The following is a 22989-nucleotide window of genomic DNA, read 5'->3' as shown; positions in this document are numbered from 1 at the left end:
TCATGAACTATTGTGGACGCGAGCCAACAAAACCATTTGTCTTAAGGATGACTGCATGGCCAGTGTGTAAAAGGGCTCTCCACTATAATTATATAAATCCATTGTAAGAAGAAATTGAATTTACAAAGCATGAGCTCCATGCACTTCCAGGATTTCAGCGAGGCCTAGGGAAAACAGCAAGAATCTTCTGCAAACCCTCCCGGAATCCATGCCCCAACTTGCATCCGAGTTCTGATGAGTCGGCTTTCTTTCAGCTGCCTGGGAGGGGGAGGAATGGCGGTGCTGTTACCTGCCTGCTTTTAAAGGCAGCGGGTGTCGAGCGCTTTCCAGGCTGATGAGATGCTCTGCGGCTTCCGCCAGGCCCTGTCAGAGTGCCAGCATTGCATGCACTGCTCTGGGCGAGGACGGAAGGGGGAGCAGACAGGCGGCCTGAAGGAAGGCGTTAACCTGGCATGCAGTCCTAAGATCTGATATCTTAGTTTTGCCTGATGTCTTCATCTTCTCCCTGGCATAGATTTGGAGTCTCTGTCAGCTGTGCTGCTCAGAAATCATTTTAGCTGTGGAGATCTGCTTTATTTTCATGTAAGAGGGCTGTTGTGGTTCTCTTTTTACTAGTTTTGGGGAGGTGATGGTGGGGGTGGGGGTTGGTTGTTTTGATTTCGTTTTTATCGAAAGATGTTTAGGACTTAACCTCTGTGCAGTGTTTTCAACAATGCCCATGGCTGACTGTCATTTCCATACTGATTAACACTAATTGCTTTTTAAATTCTTTATCCTCTTGTCTTCTAGTGCCCCCTCCCACCCCCACCCCCGTACTCCTGGAAGCAGCACAAATGGCCTCAGGTGGAATGGGATCTGATCAAATCTTCACAATTGAAGTTGTCTGCCTAACTTTAGCCGGATAACTTTTAAACCTAAACATCTATGTTTGAGTACAGCCAGTTAGGTGTAAAGTTATCCGGCCATGTGTGTGCAGATACAGAAAAACAAATTCTGTTAGCCCATGTCACAGCCCTCCCATCCAAAGTGACAATAAAGAGCCCTACCGGGATGGCCTCCCACAAACCCCTCCAAGTACAAAATGAAAAATACATTCTCAGGGCTTCTCTTGGCAGCTTCCTCAGTTAAGCAAACTCACTCACCAAAGTCCCTTCAGCTCTTCTCCCCCCCCCCCCCCCGTACCTTTGCAAAGGCGGATCTGGCCCCGGGAGTGCAGCATGCTCATACTGTGATCCCGGCAGCTCTCCCAGCATTGCTCTGACAAGAACACCGGAAGCAGAAACTGCCGGGGTTGCCCTCGGAAGAATTTCTGACAGCGGTGCTGGAAGCTGCCCAGATTGTGGTATGAGCTTACTGTCATCCAGGGGCCAGATCCGCCTGGGTGAGGCAGGAGGGGGCTGCAAAACTGAGCAATTTTTGCCTAATCAGGGAAGGGCAGAGAACCCCTGTAAATGTTTTTTTAATGTGTGCTTGGGGGATAGGGAGGGCCTCTTTTTTGTCACTTTGGGTGGGGAAGTTGTGAGTAGGCCCAACAGACCTACACAAGATATTTTTTTTTTTTTATAACTGTGTGGCTGATCAACTGGCTAAATTCTTTTGAATAGATCTGGTTAAACTGAAATTCCCTGTACGTACCCAGATCAGTCGTGGGTGGAGCCTCCTGTCCAGCAGGTGGAGACAGAGCAAAACTGAAAGGGGATCCTGTATCAGGACAGAGCCTTCCCCTGCAGCCCTTCAGTATTTGTCTGCCTCCAGCAGATGCCAGGCAGCTCAGCCTGCGGTTTCCCTGTTAGCTTGTCCTTCCCTTACGGGGTTTTCTTCTTTTCTTCTATCTTAGGGGGCAAGCTCAAGCAAGTATCACCTGTTCTTTCTTTGATTTAAAAAAAAAAAAAAAAAAAAAAAAATATATATATATATATATATATATATATTTTTTTTTTTTAATATTTATATATATATTTAATAAATATATATATAAAAATAAATATATATATATTTATATATATATTTATATATAAATATATTTATATATATATATATATATTTATATATAAATATATATATATATATATATATATATATATTTTTTTTTTTTTTTTTTTTTAAATCAAAGAAAGAACAGGTGATACTTGCTTGAGCTTGCCCCCTAAGATATATATATATATATATATATGTGACCTCCTTACCTGGGGCGATACGGGTGGTGCCAGTCACTCCTCCTCAGCCTTCTGCTTTGCCCCGGGACGTCCGTGCCTCGGTGCATATTCAGGGAAGCGCATTCCCCTGCAAATCTATATCTCTACAGCTTAAAAAAAAAAAAGAGAAAAATAGTAATTTAATACTATTATTTCAATGCTAAACTCAGTGGCAGAAAGGTTTTGACTCTTAGGGAGGGAGCGGGGTTCGTTCTCCTGCTCCTCTCCTCTGGGACTCCCCACTCTGCTGTTTTTTTTTTGATTTATCTCGCACCTGTGCTGATTTCTTCATGCCGCGTTCAAATTTTTGTTTAGCCTGTGGAGAGCCGGCCTCCCGGCTCTCCAGAGGTGGGGTGTGCTCCAGATGCCTCCCGGGTGGGGAGGGCTCCTCCGCGGCGGTGCCAAAAACTCAAGCCCAGGGACTGGCTCCACGACGCATGGCCAGGCCATTCCCGACCCGGCAAACCGCGGGAACGGCAGCCATTTTGGGTTTTTCTCCCGATGCGGATTCTGCCTCACAGGGGGCAGAGGAGCTAGATTTGCTGGTTTTACCCCCCGATTTGAGCCCGGTGCGCTCTCAGAGAGATGCCCTGGACCCCCCTCGACTCCCTGGCCCCCCTCCCCCCCCCCCCCCCCCCCCGCGGGGAAAATCGTCTCCGGCCCGATTTTCTTCAGATTTTGTGCTCTTTTTGCACAAATCATATTTGGCTAGCCTTCAGGAGGAGGAGAAGGAGGGACCCCCCCCCCCTAATTTCCCCCCTCCAAAACTCCCTCGGATCCCTGCGCTGCTCCCCTCCTCGGTTCCGGAGCCGCAAGGCCCTGTTCGGGTGGTCTCGGGAGCCCCCCCTCCCTGTGGACCCTCCACAGCTCCCAGTGGACTCTTTTAATGAATTTGATGAGGAGGCTGCAGCTCAGGTCCCCCCGCTCGAGGGCGACGATCCCCACATCCTCTGGTTATTCCAGCGGGAGGAGCTGGAGCCTCTCATACCCTTTTGTTCTTCAAGAATTGGGGATTGATGCTCCGCTGGATGATTCTGTGACGGCAGCGATGCCACCAAACGCGGACCCGGTCCTGGTGGGACTTAGGGCACTCCCGTGTACTCTCCCCTTCCATCCTATGCATAAACTGCTTCTCCTACGGGAATGGGAAGCCCCGGAGACGGGCCTCCGGGTCGGGAGGGCTATGGATAAGCTCTACCCGTTCCCCGAGGATTGCCTGGACATGCTGAAGATTCCAAAAGTGGACTCTTCTGTCTCTGCGGTCACCAAGCATACCACTATTCCACTGGTGGGCACCACAGCGTTGCGGGATGTCCAAGACCGCAAGCTCGAGTTTTATCTGAAGTGGATCTTTGAGGTCTTAGCTTTAGGGGTCCGGGCGACAATCTGCAGCAGTCTCATGCAGCAGGCAAGCCTTAGATGGATGCAACAATTACTCAGCACCCAGGACCTCCCATCTGCAGAGACAGAACAGGCGGAATGCTTAGAGGGCGCCATTGCATATGGTGCGGATGCCCTGTGTGACTTGCTTCACGTTCAGGCCAAGGCAATGGTTTCTGCAGTTTCGGCCAGACGCCTCCTTTGGTTGTGCAACTGGTCCGCAGACTCCTCTTCTAAGGCACAGCTCGGTACACTCCCCTTTAAAGGCAAGTTGCTTTTTGGAGAGGACCTGGAACAGCTCATTAAGTCTTTAGCGAAAATAAAGTCCATAAGCTGCTGGAGGACCGCTCTAAGCAGTCTAAGTCTTTCTTTCCCATGCGTACCCGCTTCCGCGGACAGCGTTGGTACAACACCCGTGGCCGCGGTTCCTTCCCACGGGGTGGTACTTCCAGGTCCCATTCTTGGTCTCATTCCTTTCGTGGCCGCCGTGCCTTCCGAGATGGGAGTCAGCATCACCCAGCCACCAAGACTGCTCCACAATGAGATACGGCCGGTCCATTCCTCCGCACGAAACTTAGGTGGGAGTCTTTCTCTGTTTTACGAGGAATGGGCCAAAATCACGTCCGACCAATGGGTCCTCGAGGTGATAGAAAAAGGCTACGCATTAGAATTGGCCCGGGACTTACCGGATCGTCATATCATCTCCCCTTGCGGTCCACTCATGAGGCCCGCAGTGTGCCAGACCTTGACCAGGCTCCAGGATCTGGGGCCCACCGTAGTGGGGCGATAATCCCGGTACCGGTGCAGGAACAAGACGCTGGCCAGTATTCCATTTACTTCGTCGTGCCCAAGAAGGACAACGCCTTCTGTCTGATCCTGGACCTCAAGCAGGGTCAACCAAGCCCTCCGGGTGCCCCATTTTCGAATGGCAACTCTGAGGGTGGTGATAGCGGCGGTCCGTCCGGGAGAGTTCCTTGCCTCCCTCGTTTTAACGGCGGCTTACCTGCACATTCAGATTCGACCAGACCATCAGAAGTATCTTCGGTTTCACATCCTGGATCAACACTTCCAATTCCGGGCCCTTCCTTTTGGCCTTGCCACCGCCCCCACCGCATCTTTACCAAAATTATGGTGGTAATGGCGGCGGCTCTTCGCCACAAAGGAATCCTGGTCCATCCTTATCTGGACGACTGGCTCGTGCGGGCCAAGTCATCTACTCTTTGTGTACGAGCCTTCAACCGGGTTCTTGCTCTTCTCACTTCCCTTGGCTGGATTGTCAACTTCCCCAAGAGCAATCTCCAACCCTCCCAGGCCCTGGAATTCCTGGTAGCCTGCTCAACACACAGGTAGGAAAAGTGTTCCTCCCGGATGCTCGGGCGCTCAAACTTACCAATCAAATATGCAGCTTTATCTCTCTGCTGCTCCCCACGGCATGGGATTATCTGCAGATACTGGGGACCATGGCCTCCACTATCGACCTTATCCCCTGGGCTTTTGCGCATATGTGTCCTTTACAGAAAGCGTTATTATCCCGCTGGCACCCAGTGTCCGAACAGTTCCAGGAAATCCTCCCTCTCTCCGACGCTACCATTTCTGACATTCAGTGGTAGCTGTCGCTGGCACATCTCCTGAAGGGGATGCCTCTTCTGACTCCCGACTGGGTCATAGTCACGATGGATGCCAGCCTCTCCGGGTGGGGGGGGGGTGGTCTGCCAATCTCAAACAACTCAAGGACACTGGTCCCCAGGACAGTCCCGTTGGCATATCAATTGCCTGGAAGCCCGGGCGGTACGCTTGGCCCTCAAGGTCTTTCTCCCTCTAATCCGCCGCAAAGCGGTCTGTGTTCTCTCGGACAACTCCACTATGGTGGCCTACATCAATCGTCACGGGGGTACCCGAAGTCGCTTGGTGGTGCTGGAAGCCAGCAAGCTTTTCACCTGGGCGTAGAGGCACTTGGATCGCCTAGCGGCCTCTCACATAGCAGGCAAGCAGAATGTGCAAGCCGACTTCCTCAGCCGACAACATCTTGATCCCGGCGAGTGGGAGTTGTCAGAGGAGGCAATGGGTCTGATTGTTTGCAAGTGGGGTCCCCCTGACCTGGATTTGATGGCAACCTTCGTCAATGCCAAGGCTCCCAGGTTCTTCAGCCGCTGGCGGGAACATTGCTCGGAGGGCGTCGATGCCCTGGCCCTTCCTTGGCCGTCCGACATTCTCCTTTATGTATTTCCACCTTGGCCCCTCATGGGAAAAATTCTCAGGAGAATAGAGCTTCATCAGGGACCGGTCATTCTTGTGGCCCCCTAGTGGGCCCCGTAGGCCGTGGTTCGCGGATCTGGTGAATCTAGCGACGGACAGTCCCCTTCGTCTCGGCCACCTTCCTCGTCTTCTTCGGCAGAGTCCCGTATTTTTCGACCAGGCGGATCACTTCTGTCTAGCAGCATGGCGTTTGAACTGCGCCGTTTGAGACGCAAGGGATATAAAAAAGAGGTTATCTCCACTCTGCTCCAAGCTCGTAAGCGGTCTACGTCCCTGGCTTATATTCTCCAAAATCGATTACTGTAACTCACTACTCCTCGGCCTCCCCACCACCGTCACCAAACCCTTACAACTCCTTCAGAACGCCACAGCCCGAGTCCTAACCAATACCCGCAAAAAAGACAATATTACACCCATACTGAAAGACCTACACTGGCTTACCCATCAACTCCAGAATACAGTACAAATCCTTATCCCTCATACACAAATCTATAATAAATGAAAACACTCAATGGCTTAAACAGCCTCTCCTTCTCCACACCTCCAACAGACCTACACGTACTGTTCACCAAGGAACCCTAACCTACGCTCCCATAAGCTCACAAAACTTGCATCCATAATGAAAAGAGCTTTCTCAATAGCAGGTCCAACCTTGTGGAACTCCATGCCCCACGACCTCTATACAGAAACCTGCACACCCAAAATAAAAAAAAAACTAAAACATGGCTGTTTCAACAGGCCTTTTCCTAAACAGCCTCTCCTCCTACACTACCTCCTCCCTAAAGGATACTTGCGCCTCTTCAAAGTATACTTAAGCCCCTACTCGTAAACATAACCTTGAGTCTGGACACAGTCTAGCTGTCCACCACGGCCTGTACATAAGTTAGCTTTCCCCTTCCCCCTCCATCCCCTTCCCTCCTTTATATTCAATATTTATATTTAATATCTATTTTACTACCCCTTCAACTACCCTCCTCCTCCTCCCCCTAAGTCCCTCCCATTTGTACAGTCTCTACCTCCTTATATTTGTAAAACATAATTCTTATACCTCTTGTTTTACATGTCTAAGTTAATCGTTTTTCATATGTTATCAAATGTTTTCCTATGTTCTTTAAATGCTTTCAAATGTTCACTTATGCGTTCCATGTAACTGTTGTGCCTTTTCCTCTGGCCTTCCGCTTGTTCCTTGTAAACCGGTACGATGTGCCAAACGGCTATCGGTATATAAAAAATGTTAAATAAAAATAAAATAAATAAATAAATGTATAACTGGCTAACTTTCGGACAGCCCTACGGCCCGACCAGAGTTAGTTGCATGAGTTACCCAGCTAACTCCGCTCCTCCCCAGAATGCCTCCTGCCCACTCCCAGAACGCCCCTGACTTATGTGGCTAAAACTAGTTACCAAGCTAGAATTTAGCCAAATAAGCACTCAATATACCTGGGTAAGCTATTTAGATAGATAACTACTACATTATCTGTCTAAATGGGTTTGAATATGGACCTCCAGAGTAATCCAGCTAATTTAGCCAGATACCGGTCAATACTGTCTAATTTAGGCCTGGATTTATCAAAATGCACTAAATACCTCATGCAATAGAAAAAGGGGTGTGTTTTATGGTAATAAGCAGTTTATTGCAATTTGCGCTAATACCTATGCGAAGAGCTAAGTTACCGCAAATTGCGATAACTTTTTCGCACTTTGAGATAAATGCGGTATTTCCTACATACAACCACTGAGGGGACCATGTTTACTATTGGAGCCACTGAGGGGGGAGAGAGAGAGTACTGACTAGTCATAATGCCCCAACACTAGATAGGTATTTATATCTCTATGGGAGGCCCACTTAGTAACTCGAGGTGAGGTTTAGGTATTAGTGTAGGGGTTAGGGGCCACTTTGACATTCAAAGTGAGACGTACGAACAGAACAGTGCTCTCTTGTGAAGATTTGATGACCCTCAGAGTGAGGAAACACTCAAAAATGAGATTTGTGCAGTGTTCTCTCAACCTAGCTTGATGTTACCCAGGTAGAGAGTCCATCAAGCTAGGTTGACTACCCAGGTAGAGAGTCCATCAAGCTAGTGTTGTGGCATTATGGCTAGTCTCGCTCTTGCTCGCTCCCGCTCCCGCTCTCACTCTCTCTCTCACTCTCTCTCAGACGGGGCCTGAATAGCTAGACTGGTGCTCCGGGAGCTTCAACAGGCATTTGAGAATGCACGGCTTAACGCTACTGAAAAAGATGTAGCTAAAATCGGTGTTAAAGCCGTGCGATTGGGCTTCGCAAAATGGTAAACCTAGCCCACTCCCGCCCCTAACTCCTCCTCTTTTTTGAATTTGCATTGCATTGCACCATACGTTATGGTGCTATCGCATGTGTTAAGGGCTTATCGCATGCATTAACGGCACTTTTTGCATGCGATAAGCCCTTAACGCATGAGAAAATGCCTTATAGCATTTTGATAAGTGACCCCTTAGTTGGATAACTAAACTCCGACTTGGAATTACTCAATTCTTATCTGGATAAAATTTAGCCAAATAGGTGTCCCCAATATTAGATTGATTGATCTATTTACTTAAAACGTATAGACCGTTTATCATAATTTCTAAGTGGTTAACATAAGGACATACAAAATTAAGCACAAAACATTAACATACAATAAAAGTATAAAACCATGAGACATAAAACAATACATAAAACATCCTTTAGGCCCTGCTCAGAGTCTCTTCTTCCTTACCACCCTAAATACACCTAGCTAAGGGCAGGAAATAGTAAAAACATTAAAAAAAACATAAAATTTGTGCTCATTTCATCATATTGCCACCCAACCATGTCTGTTTACTTCTAGCTAGTGTTCCAAAAAGTGCACAGAACCCAGAAATGGGGCACCTTTGAGGTTTCTGACCTGCACCATGTTGGTGCCGGAGTTAAGTGGAAAGCTAACATCCCTGCTTTTTCCCCCACAATTCAGCTCACGGAAGCCAACAGCAGCCACGCGGTGCATGTGTCCCCTGTACGACCCTAACCGGCAGCTCTGGATTGACCTGGCGCCACTGAGTATTCCCAGGATTAACCATGGAGTTCTTTCGGCAGGTACCATCTCTGCATGATAGGCTACAGCCGGGATCGTTACTGCCTGCTGCTCACCCAGCTGCCTCCATAGTTCAGAGCACAGAAAAGCATGCCAAGACTTAATCTTCGGGGCTTTGGTGCTGTCCAAAACAAGAAGCACACACTGACAGATGTCCCAGGGGCAGAATGCAGTAGGATCTTGTAGGCGTGATCATGGCAGTTGCTCACCCGCTAGATGCTTATCATTGAGTTGCTAACGGTTGCATGTTATTGCTAATGCAGAACCGGAAAACATGTTGAGGGCAGTCAGTGCATCGCTGTTGCATGATTGCATTATAAATGCTGGGTTCGCATTAGAAGTAGTTTTTCCTCAAATTGCATCGCGCTCTTTGTCTGATGTTGCATTCATGTTGTGAGCTCTTAAGGCGCAACCAGTGAAATGGCGCAGCCTACATAGGATGTGACGTGCACGTTCTGACGGCATCGAGTGTATTTGTGCATTGCAGAGGGATTCTTGTTTGTCCTTGGGGGACAGGATGAAAATAAGGATTCCCTGAGCTCCGGCGAGAAGTACGACCCAGACACCAACTCCTGGAGTCCGTTACCTCCCATGGATGAGGTGAGTGGGGGGGGGGGGGGGGGGGGCTGAGAAACCCTGTTCGAAGGTATCAAAAAGTGCCCTCGAAATTGTGGAAGGACAACAGGAATTTCCATGTTGGCATTGTTTGGGGTCTTTAGAACAGGAATCGTAAAAGCTTAGTTTTTGGTTTTTTTTTTTGCTTGGCAGTTGCCTTTTGCTCTTTTGGGCAATGGCCTCAATTGGGACCTGCCTGTATTGAGCCTTTATTTACAGGTAATCAGGGTTCCCCCCCTAATTTTGTATCCCCCTTCCTCTATCCCAGTCATTGCAGTGAAAATGCTCAGCTGGTGGCCACGCGCCAAGGCTCCATCTAGAACCCTGTGGTCCCGGTCCTTAAATCTAGTCACTAGGGGGCGCTGGTGCATGACTGTGACTCCTCCCCCCCCCCCCCCCCCCAGCAGCCCCAGCTCCAATCAGCCTGGGGAAGAGTGGTTTGGCCCAGGAAGCTGCACCACCAGGCACCTGATTTTATCACGGGGCCCCCTGCTGGTAATTTCGTTGGGTGCGGTGGGCAGAAATTTTCCTGTTTTTGTCTTTTGATGCTCTCTCCCTCCCCGGCCACTTTCTCTCCACCACATCCTCTGGCTCACAATAACTCCAGCATGCTGTGGAGCCCTCGCCTCCCCCAATCTTCAGGCTCACTCCTCCGACCATGCCTCAGGCCTCCTCTTTTCTCCACCATCCCCTGGCCGGAGGAGAGTGGCACTTGCCTACAGCTGCCTCCACTGGCCGGCTGCTTTCTCTGGCAGGGAAGGCCCGCTCTCCTCCACGTGAGGCATGGAAAAGAGGCCGGAGGCTCGAAGAACATCCCGACTCCTTGTCCTTCAAGTCTGAGGTGGCAGGCAGTGAATGTGCCGTTCTGGATCAGCTCAGGTTCACAGCAGCTTTCTCATTTTTTTTTGTCATGGCAGTATTTTCAGGGTTTCTCAGCCACAGTCCCAACTTTTATTATTTTGGGGTTCTTTTTGACTGCCATGGTAAAGCCAGGCCCCCCTGCGCAGTACTGCTAGTGAGGCACTGGGCTGGCCAACTTAGGTCGTTAACGTGAAATTGTGTCTCTGGTAGGCGAGGCATAGCTTTGGGATGGTGGAGATCGATGGCGTGATCTACGTTCTGGGAGGCGAGGACAACGACAGGGAGCTGATCTCCATGGAGTCGTTCAATATTTGCTCCAAAAGCTGGAGCAAAGAGCCAGACCTGACCATGGTTAGAAAGGTAAGAAGAGCTCTCGTTGACAGGACAGGAAGAGATCCACCGGTTGTGTATATATATATATTTATTAAGATTTAGCACCTGCCTTTTCATTGGTAATGGATGTACTGAGCAGAAACAGTTACATTCGAGAAGTGCTTGCAAGATGCAAGGAAAGAAAAAGCTCTGATGCTAATGTGCACTGCTTGTTTTTCAGTCGAAAGATAGAGAAGACTGGGAACTTCCTTAATGATTCATTGGATATGTGCATAAAATTCTGTGCAGACTAGTTTTGCTGCATCAGCTTTTCCTAGAACATGTGTTACTCCAAGTATATCGCATTGCTCTGAAGAGTTTAATTTGAAAAATGTGCGCCGACCGGCCTTGCAGGCCCTGCATGTCTAGAACAGCATCATCGCTCCGTTTCGGAACAGCGCCAGTAGCAAAGGTCACTGGTTTATCCTATAGGCGCATGTGACTTATAAACCTGGAAAACCAGGGAGAGGAGGTTTTTTGGGGATAATAAAATATTTCTAGCAAATGGCTGGGAAAAATATGAGAGAAAAATCCTTGTTTTCTTATTTTGAAAAAATTGATTTCTTGAGAGATTGTAGGGTGAAATCATGGGGTAGTAGTCCCTGCAGGGAGGTGCAGAAACGTCTTTGTGAGTGTCCTCTTCATTTTTTTTCCTCTTTCTTTCAATGAACACAAAGCTTCCTACAGAGAGTATCTTTAACATGAGAAACACCATGCTGGGTCAGAGCAGTGGTCCATCGAGCCCAGCATCCGGTCTCTGACCGTGGCCAGTCCAGGTGGCCTGGAAGAATTAAGCAGTGAGGAAAGCAAAGCCGCTCTGACTGTTAATCATTTATGGACCCAGCCCTCCAGAACCTTGACCCAAACATCTTTAAACTCAATTATACCACCAGATGCTACCACATTTTCTGGCATCAAGATCCGTAGCTTATTGTGCATTGACTGGAAAAAATAATTTCCTAAGTTTGTTTTAAGTCTGCTGACTGTTGGTTTCAGGGAGTGTCCCCTAGTCTTAGTACTATTTGACAGTGTAAATAAGCCTTCCCTGTGTACCTGTTCCACCCCACTCATGATTTTATAATGCTCAATCGTATTCTTTCTGTCATCTCTTCTCCAAGCTGAAGAGCCCTAACCTATTCAGTCTTTCTAAGGGAGCCAGTTCTTCCCAATTATCTTTTTTTTTTTTGCTCTTCTCTGTTCTTGTCTGTCCTGTCACAGGCCTCATTATCCTAAACCTTCGTGTCTTTATTTGCCTCCCCCCCCCCCCCCCCCCCAGATTGGCTGCTATGCAGCTATGAAGAAGAAGATCTACGCAATGGGTGGAGGTTCGTACGGGAAGCTCTTTGAATCTGTGGAGTGCTATGACCCGAAGATCCAGCAGTGGACGGCGATTTGTCCTCTGAAGGAGAGGAGGTGAGCGCGGAAGAGTGACCAGGATAGTATGATGAAGCGTCCCCCACCCCACAGGGACCGGACGCGTAACTCTAGTGTACGGCCAGCACTGCCTGGCTTTGTAAGGAAGCCTGTCTTTCCTTTCTGAACCACGACAGCTTCGATGCCAGATTCCAAAAGCGCACATGACACGCGCTAATACTCTGCATCAATGACAACTTCCCATTTTGGGCCGGGCTGGCAGCTCACTGGCAATGCTGCATGCTGCCATGGAGAGGTTTTGATGCCTCTCCAGTCCTCGGGTGGGATGGAGGTGGCTGCAGCAACACCAATGTTTTGGCCTAGGGTTAACGTTTACAGGCTGCAGGAGAGAGCCCCGGTGCGTGGTCACCAGCCAAGGACTGTCACTGCAGTGAGGGGGGAGGAGGGATCATAAAATAGGGGAAAAATTTGGGGGGGGCTTGCAAATGAGGGCACATGGCCCCGGAGTCTAAAAGAGGCTGTTTCTGATTTGAGCTGGCTGCCCAAAGGAACAGGAGGAAACTTTTTTTTTGAATTCTTTAAGTTTCTTCCTTGCTATTTGTGTCTTCCCTAGGAGAGTTCATGATAACCGGAGGGTCATAAGTATATCACATACAGATTCTGATTGGTCTTTGGTGATTAAGATGTCACAGATAACATGATACACACTGTATGAACCCGTCGGATCTGGTGATATCGTTTATGACTGTCTTCCAAACAGCATATAAATAACAACTTTAAGGGACAATGTCTAATAAATACAAAGAGTTGTGTTACTTTCATGGCACTTTAGAAATACTGCACTACATCTAGCGGTACATGTTTCTTTTTAATCAACATATTAAAGCTCTACTCTGAATGCGTTCCTTTGTCCAGACTGGTTGCACTGGTGGTGAACTGCAGACAGTTCACCATCAGTGCTTGTGATACATGAGATCACTATTTTTGTAAACCCTCGCCATAGTGCATAGAGAGAAGTCTTTTGATAAGAAATCGGTTCTAAAGTATGGAGCATAGCCTCTCTTATTCCTGCATGCATATTTAGGGGAGGCAGATTATTGTTTTATCAGAATAAAATGCCAGCTGTTTGGCTCTAATCTCGTTTTATTAATCCTGAACAATAAAGAAGTGTCCTTTCCTTTGCTTTTCCTCTCTAGGTTTGGTGCTGTTGCTTGCGGTGTAGGCCTGGAACTCTATGTATTTGGTGGGGTTCGAAGCCGTGACAACGACAATCAGAACAGCGAGATGGTGGCGTGCAAATCCGAGTTCTACCATGATGAGTTTAAGAGGTAAATGCCGTCTGCACTTTAAGGCGATACAGCGCGGCCAGTGATTTGCATATAGCTTACCGAGTTTTCCTCGTCCACAAAGCCAGTAAATTGGGTATTGCTTAGAGAAATGACTGCATTCGGTAACTAACAGCAAGACTGCATTTCCCAGAGCTTCAAAACCAAGTTCTGAATACAGTAAAATCTTTTAGTAAAGTACATTAAAGTCCAGATTCAGCAGCGTGGGAAAGTTATTCAGTTATGTAGTTCTGCTGAATATACACAGGTAATCTGAGCAACTTTAGGACTGCACTCCAGCATGATCAGACTTACCTGGATAATACTGAATATTGGTTTTATCTGGATAAGTTATACAGATAAGCTGACCCTGCTCCTAGGTAAGTTGTATTTGGCTAAAAATGTAGCCAGTTAAATCAGCAACAGTTGGCATAGCAGGAAATTCAAATCCCGCGGTTTGTCCAGCTGAGTCTGAACGTAGCTAGGCAAACCGCTTTGAATTCTATATTGATCCATTTGTTAGGCTTTTTTTTTTTCCTTGGCATGCTACGATTATTACTAGTGGTCTGCACTCTGCTGAGCTGTAGAAGCAAAGACTGTTTTGTACAGATCAATCACTACAGTGGAGTCATCTTACCATGGTGAGAACACTTTCTACCAAGGAACTGCCTTCCTATCTGTCATCATAGGCTGCAGCTAATTTCATAAGTGACACCGCGGGACTTTAAAACACTGATCTTCATATAAGTGGAGTAAACTCATAACAGAAAATATTTACACCTTAATTGACAGGGTAGGACTTTATAAAGATACTCTTGCAAGCAGAATGCTCTTATACCAGGAGCAAATATTATAGGAAGGGACCCAGGGATATGAATTAGAAACATAGAAATGACAGCAGAAAAGGACCAATCGGCCCATCCAGTCTGCCCAGCAAGCTCCCACACTTATTTTCCCATACTTACCTGTTTCACCGACCACAAAGTTCAGGGCCCTTGTTGGTAACTGTTTGATTCAAATTTCCTGCCCTCCCCTGCCATTGATGCAGATAGTAATGTTGGAGTTGCATCAAAGGTGAGCATAAGGCTTAATGGTTAAGGCTAGTAACCGCCGCATCAAGCAAGTTACCCTGATGTTTGTTTACCCAGACTGCACGGATCATTGCCTTGTTGGATGTTGTCTGAATGTAAATCCTGTTTTCCACATTTCCCCCTGCCGTTGAAGCAGAGAGCAATGCTATATATGTATTCAATGTGATGTATCAGGCTTAATTGGTTTAGGGTAGTAACCGCTGTAATAAGCAAGCTACCCCCATGCTTATTTGTTTCCCCCGATTGTGAAGTTCAGTCCTTGTTGTCTGAATGCAAATCCTCTTTTCCACATTTCTCCTTGACGTAGAAGCAGAGAGCAATGTTGGCGTTGCATTAACCTTGCAAAGGCTTATTGAGTAAGGGTAGTAATCACCATGTAGTAGCCTCCACTCCAGGACTCCACCCCCATGGCTCTTCACTTCATTCCCATCCTCTAGCCTTTATGGATCCACACTGTTTATCCCATGCCCCTTTGAAATCCTTCACAGTTTTAGTCTTCAACACTTCCTTCGGAAGGGCATTCCAGGCATCCACCACCCTCTCCGTGAAGAAGTTCTTGTGGTGATTAGAATGATCCAACAGGTGTAAAAGCCAGTGTATTTCAGATATCATATTGGAGACTGTGCAATAGCTTCTAGGTCAATGTAGAAAAATATTTAAGGCAAAACTATCCTGAAGCAAAAAACAAAAAAAAAAAAGAAGAAAAACAAAGTATTGTAGCCAGCATTGTCCAAGAGAAGGTGAAAAGTTAATATGGGAACATGGAGAATTGAGAGTCTTGTGAGAGTGTTATGACAAAGTTGCTTACTTCTGAAGTTTAATTTGCTAGGAATTGCAGATTAGTAGTAGGAAATAATGAGCTAATGATTAATGTATATTTTAGGTAAGAAAGAGGAACTGTGACAAAAGTATGATTGGTAGGAAATAGAGAACTGCAGTAAAATTATTATCAAGTATTGTGATTAGGCTTATATGATAAAAGTGATAAGTTGAACATGATGATTTTGCCTGTTATGGAAATTAAGCCTCTCTTTTTAATAGTATAATTGTGCACAATGAGAACTACATAGATAAAAATACAAAAGCAGTTCTGTTCACAACAGGATCATGTCAACTATTTATACTTTATTTTATGCAAAGCCAATTCTAACTCCAGCAACCCTGAGCGTTGGTTATCATGTTTTCAGTCTAATTCAGGGCTGAAAAATAAACCATGGAAATCTATAAAATAGATTTTTCACATTCTTATAGTTAGAACATCTAGTCTCTTAGCTGAGAAATACTTTACCACTATTTTCATATGTATGACATTCGGAATATCAAGAGCAAAAGTGTCTGAGTTATAAGTGATTCTTATTTTTTAGTATTCTTTGAGTATGTAAATAGAGACTTCAAGAGCAGTTGGGGAAAATGCAGTTAAATAAATTCTGCTTCTCTGGGTGGTTCTTCTAGCAGTGCCGTTTTGAAAATTCATTTGCTAAGAGATTTCATTTCTTTTGACCTCTGCGTAGTGATGCACTGGGATTAGAAACAGCAAACCAACAGTGCCCTCTAGTGAACGGACATCTGGGTGTGGATGTCACTTTTAAAAGACTTCTTTGCACTTTAATGCAGACAAGGATTACAAAGAAAACAAACCAGTGATGCTTTCACCAGTGCTTTCAGGAAAAATGGATTTAGCAAATATCAGGAAGGAGCACTGTCTGAAATGTCATTCAGAAGAAATTGTGCTTGCTCCCCTTTAGCTAATAATGATGTTGCATGTTATTTCTTAATTATGCCAGCAGACTTGGCTATACATTTGTAGAGAATTAATGGTTTCATGTTGGCTATTTGCCTGCCATAGTGCATTTTTTTTATTGTGTTTAAGTCCATACACATGAGGATGGTAATGATTGGCTATTTCTTAGGACAAACAGGATGGTAGTCCTCACACATGAGTGACATCAGATGGAGTCCCAACGCAGAAAACTTATGTCAAAATTTCTAGAACTTTGTCAAGGCACATTGAGTATGCCCTATACCTCACGTCCACGTGGGCTCCCGCTTCAGTTTCTTCTTTTCTGCAGAGCTGTAAGCCTCGTGGTGTGATTGAGCTCACGTTGGCTGTTTTTAGCCTTCTGGAAAACTTTCTCTCTGCATTTTTTCATGTTTTTTTCTTCTCAGTTCAGTCATCGGGTCCCTCTCGGTGCCTCCCCATAGTGTCTCTAGTCAGGGTTTTCAGTTTTTGGGTAAGTTTCCTTTTGCAGTCGATTCCCCCCATGTGGCGGGGCCTCTGTGCCTGCCAGCTATCACCGCCTGCCACCATCACATTCGACTTTGCGGCCCTTTAGTTTCGCCCTGTCGTGGCCACATCCGGTTTTCACTGATGCCCGAGGACCATGTCTATTACTGATCGTCATGAGATATGTATCCTCTACCTGGGGGCATCGCATGACATTCGGGGTTGCTGCTTATGCGCCCAGATGACCTCGAAGGGACATCGGCTTTGACTTGACAGGATGGATCAGTTCTTCAGGTTGAGGAAGTCTGAGCCATAGGTGGTATTGATGGACCTTGGAGCCACACCGATGGACACTGCACCATCAGGATCGGTGGATAGGGGCGCTGGAGACCAACTGTGTCAATCTCCTCTGGGTCGAGGATGCCGGGTTCAACCTCGGCACAGGGGAAAGACAGGGCTGAGCATCGAGGGAAAACCTAAGAAGCTTTGACACTGGTCCCCATTGATACACGGTGCCAGGCTCTGGCTTCTGCTGCAATGCCCCTGAAGCGACCCTGCTGCAAGGAAAGCTCATCCTCGATCGTTGCGGGAATCCGTGACTATTTCCATCGGTCCTGGTGCCAGTTGTCAATCCGTCTTGAGGGCCCGAAGAAGATCTGGCCACCTCTCCTTCCTCCCAGTCGGTGTTAGCATCGGCAACGTTTGAGGAAGGAGCTGGAGCATCGTGTCCAGCTGGTGGTGGATTGGGCACTGCAGGGCATCATGATTGTGGTACTAAAGGCACCGGAACCAGTGCTGCCCATCATCCTACCACTGTTGGAGAAGCTCAACGTGCTCATTGATGCATTACCGACCCAGCTGGTGGCAGTTCCCGGGACAGCACTGAGGCCTCCCGCTACCGATACAGTGCTTGTTGCTGGGTCCTCCAAGGAGGAAGCTCCACCAAGGCCAGCAGAGATGCCAAGGCCTGTAGTCCCCCGACCAGTTCTACTGGTGCCTGCGCCTCTGGACAAAGGTCGAGCACTTAGCATACAGTAAGGATGAGGGTCCTTATTACCCCCTTGGAGGATGATCCAATGGATTCCTCCTCTGAGGACTCTGTTGGTCTCCTGTCAGACCCTTCACCTCCAGATGAGCAAAGGAAGTCCCTACCTGAGAACTTGATCTTCACAAGTTTGTGAGGGTGATGGCAGAGGCCATCCCATTTCAACTTTTGACTGAGGAGGGTACCAGGCACAAAATGTGTGAGATCCTCCAGTTCGTGGAAACTCCTAAGTTCATCATGGCGGTCCTGATACACCTTAAGGAGTTGCTGCTGAGGATATGGGAACACTTCCTCACAATACCTCCATTAATAAGAAGGCAGACGGGGTCTACCTCATCCAGAAGGTTGCCGGATTGAATATGCATGAGTTGCCTCACCAGTTGGTGGTGGTCGAATCTGCTCTCAAGAGGGCCAAGCACTCTCCGACCCATTCCTCGGTAGCCCCAGGGAAGGACCACAGAGCAATGGATGCTGTTGGAAGGAAGGTGTTCTAAGGTGCCATGCTTATTACCCGTATCACTGCCTATAAGCTCTACATGATCCAGTACTTGCGGGACATCTGGAAGCAGGTGCAGGAGGTGGCTGAGCAGCTTCCTCAACAGCAGCAAGACACCCTCATGTCGCTGGTGCACAAGGGTCTGGAGTGCGGGAAACACGAGGTCTGTGGAACCTATAATGTTTCTGAGATGGCATCAAGAGTCTTCACAGTGGGAATCGGCGCCTGCAGAATGGCATGGCTGCGGGTCTTGGATCTTTGACCAGAGGTACAGGAACAACTCGTTGACATGCCGTGTACTGGAAAGAATTTCTTCAGAGATAGTGAGGGATGCTCTGGCCCAACTCCGGGACTACCATGAAACCCTCCAACAACTCTCAGCTAGTACTCCGGAACCATCCTCCTCATCTAGGAGGCCATCGAGACCAGGGCCAAGGAAGACTTTCTTTCGCCATAGTACTTCCAATCTGTTGCCTCCTCGCTCCCTTCAACACTATCAGGGCTTCAACAGCTGTCCCAGGCACCAGAGAGCTCCCAAGCTTCAGCTGGCTTCTCGGTCAACTCCAGGGATGGGGTTTTGACTGGGCTGCAGGGAGCGTAAGCCAGTCACCCAATGTGGCCCAGTGTAACTTCAGACCAGTGGGTCCTGACCATCGTCTTCCAAATTACCCTCTGTGCCCATATTGGGGGCTGGTAGTGCATCAGAATGCACTAGTGGAGCTCTCCTCCCTCTTAATGGCCAGAGCAGTCGAGCTCATACCACCAGGGCAAAGAGGGCAGGGATTCTACTCCAGGTACTTCCTGATTCCAAAGAGAACAAGAGGACTCTGTCCCATCCTAGACCTAAGAGCCTTGAACAAGTTTCTAAAAAAAGAAAAGTTCAAGATGGTTTACCTGGGCACCTTGATAACTCTTTTGCAAAAAGGGGACTGGCTATGCTTTCTTAACGTAAAAGATGAATACTCCCATATCAAGATCTGTTGCGTTCGTGCCTATGCTCACCCTCGCTCCACCTCTCTACCTTTGTGGCGACTCCCTTCGGGTCTGACGGACAGATGCTGCCGCAGCTTCTCTCTGCCTCTGAGTCCCGGAGTCCCCATGCTGGCTTGACGCTACAGATCTGCCATGTTCCTGATGACGTAAGGGCGCCCGCACGCTCCAGACTTGTGCCAGCAAGGGCGTGAACCTCGGGGGCGTACCCCTGTAGTGACGTCATCTGCTTCCAACATAAAAGGTCTTTGCTTGCAACTACGAATCGAGTGAGCAAGGAGGATTCTTTCTCCGCTGCTCTGCCTCTACAAACTTACCTAGGGGGTACCCGCTCCTCAGGGGCCCTGCTCTCTCTCTTCTTGATTTCAGATACAGGACGGAATCCGGTACTCTCTCCACGAGGGCCTACGTTCCTGAAGACTCAGAAGACTCCTATTGCCTGGAAGCGATCGCAGTCATGAACACTGTGAGTTCTATTCAGATAGGAACCGGTACTTGCTCCATGAGGGCCTACGCTCCTAATCCCAAAGACTCCTTTCTGTCTAAGACGTTATCGCAGGTACGGAGATCGTGAGTTATTGCAGATTGCAGATAGGAACTGGTACTCGTTCCACGAGGCCCATGTTCCTAAAACCCTTCACAAACTCTCTTCTTTCTTAGAAGATATCACATACCTATATCTATATGATTTGCTATCACAGATTACAGATAGGAACCGGTACTCGCTCCACGAGGGTCTATGTTCCTCAACTCTCCTAAACTCTCTTCTATTCCAGAAGCCATCTCATACACAGTTATTGTGAGTTACTATTTCAGACTGCTTACAGGAACCAGTACTCGCCTGTGGCTCCTGTTCCTGAATACTGAAGACTCTCTGTTGCATAAAGGATCTTACAGACATCTACCATTGTGAGTGTATCATCCACTACTGGTTATGTATCCAGCATACCCTGTCTACTCACTATCTATAGTCTCTCTCTACAGCTCAGCAACTCAGAGTTCGCTATTCCAGTATCTGAAGGACTTCAGCCCTGCCAAGCACATCAGCTCACTACTGCCACCTCTGGTGGTTCTACTTCCAGTCTAATAAAGAACTATCTGTGTTTGTCTCAGTACTCCAGCCTAGCCGGTAGTTCCTCTCAGGATCTCCTCTTGGGGGCGCTGTCATCTGCCATTGGCCTAGGGATTCACCATTTCTACTAAGTGTTCATTCCTTACACTAATAAAGCAGTATTATATCATCTACCACTCTGTGGGAGCCAACCCACATTAGTTCACTAATTCTGCCTACGGAGTATCATCACGGTTACTCCTTCTTCAGGGGAACAGATCCATAACAGATTGCTACTTCAGTACAGAGATTATATTAAGTGCTAATTCCCTAGCAGATCTGTCTCAGATTGCTCAACTCCAAAGCAGAATTATAACAGAGTGCTAACTCTTTCATTCTACAAGAACCAGGGCATATCAAGTTGCCAACTCTGCCCTCCTGGCGGGATTAGCCATATCAGACTGCCAACTCCTCCTCTCGTATGAGCTGGTTGATACAGACTGCTAACTTCACCCTCCTGGCAGGTCGAGCCATAACAGTTGCTAACTCCTCCTCCCAGAGGAGCTGGAACCTAATAGATTGCTAACTCCACCCTCCTGGCGGGGTGAGCAATAACAAGATCTTCACCAGTCGCAGGAAGTATCTCTGATTTGTGGTGGGAAATCAGCATTTCCAGTATCGGGTGTTGCCATTCAGGCTCACATCTGCCCCACAGGTCTTCACAAAATGCCTGTCTGTGGTGGCAGCAGCACAGCTCCGCAGACTGGGTGCATGTTTTCCTGTACCTAGACAATTAGCTGGTCAAGAGCACGTCTCAGGCAGGAGCTGTCAGGTCTATGTGCTTGACCATTCGGATGTTGGAGTCATTAGGGTTCATTCTCAACTACCCAAAGTCTCATCTCATCCTGTCACCTCAATTGGACTTCATAGGAGCCCTGCTAGACATGGCTCAGACTAAGGCCTTTCTGCCTCACCAGAGGGCTGTCGCCTTGGCAACCATTGCAGCAGAGGTTCAACAGAGCCAGCTGGTGTCAGCCTGGCATATGTTGAGACTGTTAGGCCATATGGCCGCAACCGTACATGTCATTCCCTTGGCACGTTTACACATGCGCGGAGCCCAATGAATCCTGAAGTCACAGTGATGCCAGAACACTCAGAGCCTCCAGGATTGCAGCCGAGTCACCCTGTCTCTCATGGACTCATTGTCCTGGTGGCGAGTACTTTCTAATCTGGAACAGGGGATATCCTTTGAGTCTCCCCATGCAAATTGTGCTAATCACGGATGCATCTACCCTGGGGTGGGTAGCTTGCAGATGGGCACAACTCTCGGTGCTTGTGGTCCACTCAAGAAAGTTCTTGTCAAACGACTGCTTCATGGAGCAATTGGTTCAGGAACCAACAAGAGAGGGAGCTATTTTAGATTTAATTCTTAGTGGAACACAGGATTTGGTGAGAGAGGTAACGGTGGTGGGGCCACTTGGCAACAGTGATCATAAAGTGATCAAATTTAAACCAATAACTGGAAGGGGGACAATAAGTAAATCTGCAGCTCTAACACTAAACTTTCAAAAGGGAAACTTTGATAAAATGAGGAAAATAGAAAAAAACTGAAAGGTGCAGCTGCAAAGGTTAAACGTGTTCAACAGGCATGGACATCGTTTAAAAATACAATCCTAGAGGCGCAGTCCATATGTATTCCACACATTAAGAAAGGTGGAAAGAAGGCAAAACGATTACTGTCATGGTTAAAAGGTGAGGTGAAAGAGGCTATTTTAGCCAAAAAAAAATCCCTTCAAAAATTGGAAGAAGGATCCATCTGAAGAAAATAGGATAAAACATAAGCATTGTCAAGTTAAGTGTAAAACATTGATAAGACAGGCGAAGAGAGAATTTGAAATGAAGCTGGCCAGAGGCAAAAACTCATAATAAAAACTTTTAAAAATATATCCGAAGCAAGAAACCTGTGAGGGAGTCTGTTGGACCATTAGATGACCGAGGGGTTAAAGGGGCTCTTATTTATTTATTTATTTATTTATTTATTTATTTATTTATTTATTTAACATTTTTCTATTCCGAACTTCATGACCAGCTTCATATCAGGCCGGTTTACATCAAACTTAGGGGTTAACTTAACAAAACCATATAACAAGAAGGCCGAGGCGCAGATACAAATAACAAGGAGAATAAACTTGGGGGCTATAGTAGCCAGGAAACAAAGGACAGAAAAAACTGGAGAATAAACACGAATGAATATACAATGGCTTTCTCTTAGGGAAGATAAAACCATTGCAGAAAGACTAAATTAATTCTTTGCTTCCATGTTTACTAATGAGGATGTTGGGGAGATACCAGTTCCGGAGATGGTTTTCAGGGGTGATGCGTCAGATGAACTGAGCAAAATCACTGTGAACCTGGAAGATGTAGTAGGCCAGATTGACAAACTAAAGAGTAGCAAATCACCTGGACCAGATGGTATGCATCCTAGGGTACTGAAGGAACTAAAAAATGAAATTTATGATCTATTAGTTAAAATTTGTAACCTATCATTAAAATCATCCATTGTACCTGAAGACTGGAGAGTGGCCAATGTAACCCCAATATTTAAAAAAGGATCCGTGGGTGAAT

At 47.1% G+C, this 22989-nt stretch overlaps 1 protein-coding gene across 1 annotated transcript in view; it reads left to right on the top strand.

The window, feature by feature from the left end:
• The window catches only part of GAN (gigaxonin), a 92603-nt gene that overhangs the window by 13126 nt on the left and 56488 nt on the right, over positions 1-22989 (top strand). The window contains exons 5-9 of the mRNA XM_029608134.1: positions 8801-8922; positions 9408-9520; positions 10607-10756; positions 12045-12181; positions 13339-13470. Of these exons, the coding sequence (XP_029463994.1) occupies positions 8801-8922; positions 9408-9520; positions 10607-10756; positions 12045-12181; positions 13339-13470 (654 nt within the window). The remainder of the gene's footprint in view (positions 1-8800; positions 8923-9407; positions 9521-10606; positions 10757-12044; positions 12182-13338; positions 13471-22989) is intronic.

Source organism: Rhinatrema bivittatum, chromosome 7 (assembly GCF_901001135.1).
Source record: "Rhinatrema bivittatum chromosome 7, aRhiBiv1.1, whole genome shotgun sequence".
NCBI lineage: Eukaryota > Metazoa > Chordata > Amphibia > Gymnophiona > Rhinatrematidae > Rhinatrema > Rhinatrema bivittatum.
Note: the sequence above shows the minus strand (reverse complement) of the source record. Positions and strands in the feature narration are given on the sequence as shown.